Below are 10,278 nucleotides of genomic sequence, written 5' to 3'. Positions count from 1 at the left end.
AGGTCAGCAGGCTCAAAGAGTTGTGATCAGAGGCACAAAGTCCCGCTGGAGGCCACTCATCAGAGGTGTACCCCAGCGTTCAATACTGGGTCAAACACTGTTTAATAGCTTCACAAATGACTCAGATGATGGGACAGAGTGCATCCCCCTCAGCAAGTTTGCAGATGATAGAAAATTGGAGAGGAGTGGCTGATACACTACATTTTTTTTGCTGCCATTCATAGGGACCTTGGCAGGCTGGAGAAAGGAGCTAACAGGAACCTTATGATGTTCAATAAAGAGAAGCGCAAAGGTCTGTACTGGGGTGGAATAACCCCATGCACCAATACAAGCTCGTGGACAGCTGTCTGGAAAGCAACTTCCCAGAAAAAGACTGTGGGGTCCTTACAGACAACAATTTGAACATGAGCCAGCAATGTGCCCTTGCAGCAAAGACAACCAACAGTCTCCAGGGCTGCATTAGAGAGAGTTTTGGCAGCAGGTTGAGGGAGGTGACCCTTCCCCTCTACTCAGAGTTGGTGAGACGTCTTGAGTGCTGGGTCCAGTTCTGTGCTACCTACTATGAGAGAGACATGGACATACTGGAGCAAGTCTAGTGAAAGGCCATAAAGGTGATTAAGGGATTGGAGCATCTGTCATACAAGGGGAAGCTGAGGGAGTTGGGACTTCTCAGCCTGGAGAAGGGAAGGCTCAGGGAGATCTTATCAATGTATATAAATACCTGATGGGAGGAGTGAAGAAGATGGAGGCAGGCTCTTCTCAACAGTATCCAGTGAAAGGCAAAGAGGCAATGGACACAGGTTGAAATACAGGAAATTCCATTTAAATATAAGAAAAAACTTTTTTACTGTACACTGAAACAGGTTGCCCAGAGATGCTGTAGAGTCTCTATCCTCAGAGGCATTCAAAACCTTACTGGACACAGTCCTGAGCAACCTGCTCTAGTTCATGCTTTAAGCAAGGTGTTGGACTAGGTAATGTCCAGACTTCCCTTCCCACCTCAACCCTTCTGTGATTCTACAGCAATGAAATGAACAGGAAGTGTGAATAACGCATGACAGTGGTGAAAAGGGTCTTTGCAACTGAGAAATCTGCACATCAGGCTGGGATAGAGTAACTTCGATAAATCTTAGGGTTTAAGGTATTGCTTGCTCTCCAAATGTAACAAAATCAGCAGAAGACAGTGTGTGTCTAATGCCTTAGCCATTGCCACCATCTGAGGTTTCAGCTTACCAGCAGTTTCTTATGACAGCAAGTGACAACCTCCAGTGGCCGTGGTGAACACAGATGCTCCAACCGACCACCTCTGCTACACTGAGATGCGTTGACTTGATTGCCCTGTCAGACCCTAATGCAATGCAAATAACTGGCTATGCAGGATAGTTACTAATATCCCAGAGAAACATTTTTTTTAATGCTAATATACCAGCACTGCGGAATGATTACTGTCATGTATGTTATCTGTCCACGCAGATCAGACTAGATATATCTGTGAATTATATGTATGCGCTGTACTCAAGTGCTATATATAAATAGTCTTGAACTTCCAATGAGTTATACTATGGTTGTAACGTAAAACTCCAAAGAGTTAAGAAATGCCCAGAATTAAAATGCCTGTGGTACTTTTAGTTTACTGCTATTTTTAAGAAGAACGATATAATTTTTAATAATATGATCACTTACTATTGTTCTTACACAGTCTCTCAGCAGCATTGAGCAGGTAGTTGATTATTTTATATTTCTTTTATCTTTGTCAATACACAAGGTGCCCAAAGCATCCAAATGGTCTATCTAACACAGAATTCCTAATTTCCTGATTGTGTTTGTTCCCATTGCTTTCAAGTGCTTCAGTACGTGAATAGAGATTAGGTGATATTTTAAATTTAATTTACCAGTAAGAATCTGAGGCATGGCTAGCATAAGACCAAAATTGTCCTAGGCATCCCCTGATATTGGATGTAAAACTTAAGATTTCTAGAGCCCCATTTTTCAGATTATTTCACATTTTATATGTTCAAAACACATGACTACAGCTATAGCTGTGAATACACAATGTTGCCGCAAAACCATATCCTGGTGATAACATACAGGATTCCAAAAAATGATGAACAAAATAGTAGCTCTCAAAAAGAATTTGCTCTCTGGGATAGATCCATTTTGGCTATGGATGCCACAGAAAGCAGTTTTCTTGCTGTTAGCCACACTGAGTGTGACGACCTCTCTCATCAGTTACATTCACTACAACCAGCCTTTGCAACAAATCAATGAAACAATAGCCTTGTTCATTCCCACAACAGTAGCCATCTAGTGCGCTTCTGTACATCAAAAGCAAGAGTCTGGTGAAAAAGCTGAACAACTACAACTACTCTAAAGGCTCTGAATTAGGATTATGCTAGCACTGTGTTTTCCAACTTCTGCATCCTTAATTTTGCAACATGAAGGTTATTCTCATGTAGTCATTACAGATAAAATACAGTAACTTGAAAAAAAAAAAAAGAATAATGAAAAATTCTATCCTACAGAATCACATGATATCTGTGTTGGGCCATTCATTCAGCTGCGTTTGTATTGATCCACACCATATAAGTCTATTACATTATTTAATGAGGCTAATTTGTAGCCGAGTAGTCAGTGTAGACCAGGCACTTGAAAGAAATTTTGTTGGCACCCAAGGCCACAGCTCATGGATGTAAAATTTCCTTCCTTTACCTTTAGGAAAGAAGCATGTGACAGCGGTACTGTTGTTTGGCTTCCATGAAGTGATTCTCCTTCTGTCTAATGCAGCCAGGCTGGGGTAGATGGGTGAATTTTATCATACTGAGAATCTCACTCACTGAATTAGTCTTGTAAAGTTAGGTTCAGACCAGAAAAAAAAATTCAGGTTAGAAAGGACCTAATCCAACCTCCTGCTCAAAGCAGGGTTAGCTATGAGTCAGACCAGGTCACTTAGGGCTGAGGTTTAGCAAGTCATTACTTATTCGTAAATAACTACTTACCTACCATGAGCTCCCAGGAAACACAAGGTAAAGTGGCTCAACTAAAGAGTCTAACATATTTCACCTTGTCTTTGCTAAAATTGAGGGCTAAAATTGAGCATATTTTTACTGTTAACTTCATTGTGTGCTTGAGGCATCGTTAAATATACCAAGGTCATGCACCCCTCTATACACATTCCTCAAAATCACCTGCTCCCAGCATTAGGAATTTGCAAAAATGAAGAAATTTGCCAGGTACCTGCCCTCTTCTGCAGCCAGTAGCTTCCGGGAATCTTTCCAATAAAGCGCATGTTTTCGGAACACTTTTACAAGCATTCTCATTTTTTCTTCCTAGTGAAAATAATAGATAGAGCATTGGTAAGAGCAATGAATGAACATTTCCTTGTTTTCTGCTTTGCAGAAGAGCAACAAAGCTGTCAAAGAGCTGACACTGAAAGACAGGTAAGTATTATTCCCATTTTACAGATTATGAAACAGAAGTGTTAACACATTGTAATATCAGAGCAGCCTGTAACATCTTTGCTTTTAAATTATTTGTGAAGAACAGGCTTTCTACCATTTTTGAAACATGATTCTAAAAGTATAATCATTAATGAGGCTGCATAGGAAAAAAAGATGAAAAATGCCACCAACATCATACAATTTCAACACCAGATTATATTTTGATATAAGCTGCTTTTAATATTTTATTTTACAATACTCTTTTGTATGCAGAGTCTTATAAGAATTTAAGGCCATTCCAAGAGTTGGGCTTCCCACTGCAGAGCTCAGGGCCAGGGCAGCAGGCTTATTAAAGCTCATATTCTTTTGCTCATACCATTTCTGAATGATAGATCTCACCTAGCTGACAACACAATATTGAGGATGCGCCTTCTCCCATGTTCCTGTCTTCCCTCAGGCTGATCTGTATTATGCATTACCATGCAAAAATTTGGCAGCCTTTGCCAGAAGAGGAGTATTACCCTCAAGGGATTCTTAGAAGTGCTTGGGGACAACATGGTTTAGAATAAAGAACTCATGTTCACTGCCGCAGAGGTCCCAGACACTATTTTATTAGCTCCTTCCTTCTGCAGATTCAGTGATTACAAAAATGGTTCCAGAAAAAACTGTGTTGCTACTCCTTATTACACTATATTAATCTGAGAAAGTGAAACTGGGGAAAGAGAAGAAATACAAAATGTTTTACCTTGTTGCCATAAGGTAAACTGACTCCAGTCTCCTTTTTCTCGTAGATTCTCATCTTCAGGCAGGAAGAGGCTTCTTTTTTTATCCATCACAGCAAGCCCCTCATCCCGAATAAGCTTCCAATTTTTTTCTAAGGACTGTTTAGAGAGCCATGTTACTGCACTGAGAACTTACTGCGTTTGGCTTTAGTACTGTTTTTATTTTTCCCTGCCATTATTAACTTTTTTTTTTTTAATTTAAAAGCATTAAAAAAATGTTCATCATCATGATCAAGTTTCTTTATATTCAATTCCCTTTTGACACGTTAAGGCAGGAAAAACATCTTTCACAGCATTCCTCAGATTCAATTACATTGGGATCATAAAATTTCAATAATCCTCAGCCTCTTTGCAGACTAGGCCTCACTTTGACTTGCTTTTTGATTAGCCTAAGGGCTCTTTAACAGATCATTTTGTATTGCAAGCTAGGAAGAGTATTGATCTTCTGAAAGACAGCACATGTTACCTGGAAGCACTCCTGTGACTAGAAAACCACTCACATAACCTGGAACCCCAGGCGTTGGCAGAACATCACGGCTCAAAGAGTACAAATGTAAACAGGCCACTTAAGTTGACAGTTATGATTTAAACCTTCAACAAGGTTTGCAAAGATTCACTTGCACATGCTGATGCTATTGAAAAAGATCAAATACAACTTCAAATGCCAGGTGATGATTTATGGACACAACTACTAAAAAAATGTGTAAGCTGCTTGTACTTCATAAACACCAAAACCACAAGATTGTAGAATTAAAAATTCTGTTCTCTGCTGCCTTAGGACATTATATTTGTAGAAATCAGATAGATCAGAAAACCTTTTATTCTACCAATAAGTCATTTTAATGTTATAGCAATATAAATGAAAAACCCATAACAATGGACCTGGATAAAAGTGACTTCCATTTCCCAGCTGCTTACTTTACTCGCTAAACCTTATTTTGGGTGAATAGTTTTCATTTTTCCTTTGTGCTCTTGAACAAAGCATTTCTGTAAGACATTTTCCACCAATTTCATACTGAAAATAGGCTAAGGTGTGTTCCCACACTGCCTCTTTATATCATGTGTAAAGCTGAGTAAAGCTCAAAAGTCTGTGAGACTAGGTGATATAACTACTCCTTTTTAGCCTTAAAACTCCATACGGTTATTAGCCTTCCCCATTTAAATTAAAGAGTTGCATTTTCCACTTGAGTTTTTTCAATTAAAAGACAGGCTGATCACACAAAGTATGTTGTACATTGATATATCATAAAAGGCTCAGCAAGCCATGGCTAGAACATGCTGTCTATAATACAGTGACTTTCTCCCACTAGAACATTTTTGGGTAGGCTAAGACCTATGAAAATTAGGATTGCACTTCTGTTATTACAGTACTCTCTTCTTCCTAGCAAATTGTTTTTTCTCTTGAAAGAGCACTTACCATTTTTCCTGGGGCATTCACCTTATTCTCTCCCACCGATGGGTTTCCATAACACTTGTTTAACAGTTAACATTAAGTAGAAATGTTTCTTATAATATCTTTGGAAAACTGACTTCTCCAGAATGCAGAGTACAAAACAAGACTGAAAGTTTCCACCTGATCAGAGATGAATATGGGAACAGTGCTGGTACCGATTCAGTGCTACCCTATCTACAAAAGGAAATACCAGCTTGAGTACCTGACTTTGCACTGGCTGGAGAAAAGAAAGAAAAGAATAACTTGCATTTACACAGGCCTCAAATTAAAGTGATACACATCAACAAAAAATATTACAAATGCTTCTCTGTTTCCTCAAACTACTCCTGCTCCCTTGTATGAAAAAAGGTAAGAGGGAGCATTCACCCATGCAGACAAGATGATGTATGAAGAGCACTGGTGGTCCAAGGAGTTGCAGGCAACAGCTGCTTTGTCACCTCTAAACCTTCACAAGTGCCACAGGCTGACAGTTAAGCTCCAAAGGTGTGTGTTTGTCCTTGCCTTTTAAAACTCCTTCCCTAGCATGTTGGATATGAAGTGATTTGAATACATATCACTGACTGTGAACTAGCTCCTCCATGGATTTAGACATAACTTGCACTGAAATCAATATCATCTCTATACTCCTGAAAACCTGGACCCTGTCTACAAAAGACACTGACAGTGCTTTACTACGAGTAAAAGGCAACTCCTAGGTAGAAATGAAGTGGAGAGTTACAGGAGTTCAAACACAGCTCAGCCTTGATCTCTCTGATTTTACAGACTCTTAGGCATACCTTGAATGGTAAGAATGCATAACACCATTAGAACATAATGACTAAGTCCAGGACTCGGACTTAAGGCTCTTGATCCAAGAGCTGGTATCTACAGAAAAAAGATAAATATGCTTATGCTCCATAAGATGTAGGGATTCAAGCCACACGCTAGAGCGACAAATTCATATTATATTTGGTGCAATATCTAAGATTTCAAGTGAAGAATCAGGTGGCGAGCAGCACCAGGAGCATAAGTACTTGTTTCCTAGCAGCTGATTCCCATAAACCTCCATATGGCTTTTTAAATACAGTTCCTAACAATAATAGAAGTTTACAGTTGCTTTACATCTGGCAGTAGTATAGGTTTTATTGGCAAAGACGTTACTATATTTAAATAGGGATTTCTTAATATCGGTTTATTTTCATGTGTGACTGTTAAAAGAATCCTTACTCTGTGCTGTCAAACCCTTTCAAATGCATGGTCATAAACGACACAGGCAGAGATTAAGAGGTTACTACACCTCATGTGAGCCATAACTACCGACCACACATCCATTTTAATCCTTTGGACTATAAAATAAAATCATGGTGAAGACTTCAATCTATTTCACTTTGTTACTGAAACAGAGTAGGAGAGTATTCACAATCAGTTGCTGTGTCTCTGCTGGGGAACGCTGATGACCTCCAAGTAAGGGGCAATATTTTAAACCTTTCAAAATAGATTCCTTGCAGCCATTCAGTCACTTGGAGTGCTTGTACATCAGCATATGCATGCATCATCTCTGCTCTTTTCAACACAAGGCTCCCCTTAAAGCATCCAGACACACTTTAAATACATAATTCAATTTAATTTATCCATTAAATAGGAATGTTTAGCTATTATTAGCTAAACCATTAAGCTCTAGCTGTCACTCTACAGAAAAAAATTATAGATATGTGCTGTTGCCAGTACTTTCATTCTCCTTCTGTGCTTTTCTTGCTGCACTTTAAACTTTTAATTAATAAAATCTAAGCCATCAGAGAAAACTGACAATACATGATCTACTTTAATCAATCGGCTATTCACCGTAGTACATTATTGGCAAAGCATCCTCAGGGTCCTTTCCAAAAGTCAATGGACACAACATGAGGAAAGGACAAAGTTACCTAGGTCATATAAGGAAGAAAGTTTTTACAATGAGGGTGGTGAAATATTGGACCAGGTTGCCCAGAGCAGTGGTAGATGCCCCATCCCTCGGGACATTCAAGGTCAGGTTGGACGGGGCTCTGAGCAACATGATCTAGTTGAAGATGTCCCTGCTCACTGCAGGGATGAGACTAGATGACCTTTAAAGGTCCCTTCCAACCCAAACTATTCTATGATTCTATGATTACCTATTTATTAGTTTCAGACTGGTGAAAAGTCTCTAAGATCCAATAGCATTGTACCTCTTATTTTTTTAAATGAGCACCAGAATAGAAAAATAATGCTATATACTGAGGTTCTACAAAAGGTACTAGAGAATGATGCAATGATTCAGTAAGACTGTCCATGGAAAACTAATTGCCCCAAGGGAGGAGGACGGGTTTTCAAAGATAAAAGTAAGGCTTCCTTTTAGCAGAGCTCAGAGAAGAAAGTGTTTCTTGAATCTCCAGACCCAAAGGCCTGAAATACTGTAGATCAGAAACATTAACAGAACATTTCTACATAAATCACTTGACACATTCTTCCTAATTTAAAGGCTTATGTTTTCTGCTCCCTTCCTATTTTTTCAAGGAAACTACAAAAAACTTTACCTGCTGCCCATTAATGCTTAAGAGATGCAAAGATCCACTTCCCTTCCGCACAGTAGCACTAATTCACCAGGATTCACCACCAAAATACACGTCCTGTTAAGTGTTATTGAGATATTCTCAGTCTTTTTTTAATTTTCTTTTTTAAAGAAACTAAAAAACCCCTCTTCCTTAAGACATCCAGGCAAGTAGGTAATAGTGAAGTGAATAAAGTATGACATTGTCTTTAATCTTACCCATCAGGCAGTTAAACATCAGGCCTAAATTAGTTGTCTAAGCTGCTTCTTTTAGTAAAGCAGTAGGAAAGTTAACACCAGAAAGGGAGACATGCCATCCTTAGATAGTTATTTAACATGGTAAAAATTAATCATCCTCTAGAAATACCTCTTTTTTGACCTGTAAACTAGACCACTAGCATGGACAATATGCCTCGTGTCTGCATGGCTACAGTTAGGTGAGCTGAACGCTCCTCAGAAGGAATTTATTAAACTGCGAATACCGAAAAAAGAGAGTTTTTTCTTCAGGTTTTCTGTGGAAAAAGCAAGGCACTGTCAAAATTCACATCTCCATCTCCAGTCCCAAGAAACCACACGGCCCTTTGTAACAAAATCAAGCCTGGTCTGTGCTATAAGATGCTACTGACCACAGCTGTGCTGGTTAGTAGAACGAACCAAAAAGAGCTGCCAGTCTGGCTTTAGCACTGCCTCAGTCAGCCCCAAATAAACCCTCAGTTAGCATCGTTAAGCTACCAAGACACTGAAAATAGCTTGTTCACATTTAACAAGTGGTGAAACACAGGGAGAGAGGGTCAGGGCCTCCAGTGCTTTGCCCTTCATCCAGCAGTTTTCCATGTCAAATACTATCATTGGGATTTGGTAGCATTGCCCACACATCTTGCACAGATGTAAGAGGAACGTAACTAGATGAAGCAGTAAGAAATAACTGCTGATTGTTTTTTGCTGTGGAATGGAAAGATAATGTTTTTTTAACTAAAACACGTACAGAGGTTGGAATATTTCAGAAATTAATAAAACCAATGTTTTCAATGATTTTTTGCTACTTTCTGGAGAATACTCCTTCAAATTTTGCTTGCAGCGTCGTATGTTATTAGAATCAAGCCTGCTTTCTTTCAAAACTTCAAGTACTTTCTTGAATTATGGGGGAAACACAACAATACAAATATTTTTCCTGATGCATTTAACTTATATTTGGGTTTATACTTTCAACTGTGAACATGATCTTGAAGAATGTAAATCTTACCATCCCCCAAATTAGGATACCTATGTAAGTAAATTAGCAGCCACAATTTAGTCCAGATTCAATGACATATTGCTAATAAAACAGCTAAAAAATATACCACGAAATGATTGGATTGAAGAGGTACAAGTGGATTTCAGAGAAGCAGTTGTGCTGTGGAGGTCGGGCTGAATTTCTATCCTTGCTGGTCTTCTGAATGGCTCTTCTAGGAGCCACGCAAGATGCTGATCCAAACCAAGACCTCCATATGTGGTCTGATCCATCTGAAAAAATCCCTTCAAGGTGGAGCCCTGGCCATTTTATAAGAGGAAACTGAATTCTTTCATCATTCAAAGCTGACTTGTCTCCTCACGCCAAGGGTGAAGGGACCATTACTTTCTGTGACTCAGGAATTTGAATGGTTTACATGTAAGAGACTGTAAAACATCACTGCAGATAGCTCTAAAACATCAATAAAATAATATATATTCTTTCTTTTTTGTTTGGCAAAAGTATGATAAGAAGTTCCCAGTTTCTCCATCTCCTTTGTGACAGGGAGTATCTCTTCCTACACATTCCTCAAAAATGAGTTCCATACATGCACATTTCAAATCTTCCCAAATGCTAGTCCATAAAGCTAATTGCTTTTTTTGTGTGACTGAGATTACACTGGAGAATCACACTTTAATCTAAGTTTCCTAGCCTTATTTATGCTGCCATCAAAAGCATAACAAGGAGTAATCTTCCTTTTTTAAATTCATTCTTTTTTTTTTTTTTTTTAAATAAAATCATCCTTTCATAGTAGGTTTTTTTTAACATGTTATGTAACTAAGTATAATGAA

At 38.7% G+C, this 10,278-nt stretch overlaps 1 protein-coding gene across 1 annotated transcript in view; it reads right to left on the bottom strand.

Moving 5' to 3' along the window:
- Positions 1-10,278, bottom strand: part of ASPH (aspartate beta-hydroxylase) — a gene marked incomplete at its 5' end in the record, with an annotated part of 37,490 nt that overhangs the window by 7,610 nt on the left and 19,602 nt on the right. The window contains 2 exons of the mRNA XM_009576486.1: positions 3,235-3,326; positions 4,183-4,318. Coding sequence (XP_009574781.1) covers positions 3,235-3,326; positions 4,183-4,318 — 228 coding nt within the window. The remainder of the gene's footprint in view (positions 1-3,234; positions 3,327-4,182; positions 4,319-10,278) is intronic.

This window comes from Fulmarus glacialis, unplaced genomic scaffold (genome assembly GCF_000690835.1).
Source record: "Fulmarus glacialis isolate BGI_N327 unplaced genomic scaffold, ASM69083v1 scaffold2894, whole genome shotgun sequence".
NCBI lineage: Eukaryota > Metazoa > Chordata > Aves > Procellariiformes > Procellariidae > Fulmarus > Fulmarus glacialis.
The sequence above is the reverse complement of the archived record's forward strand: the minus strand, read 5'-3'. Positions and strand labels throughout refer to the sequence as shown.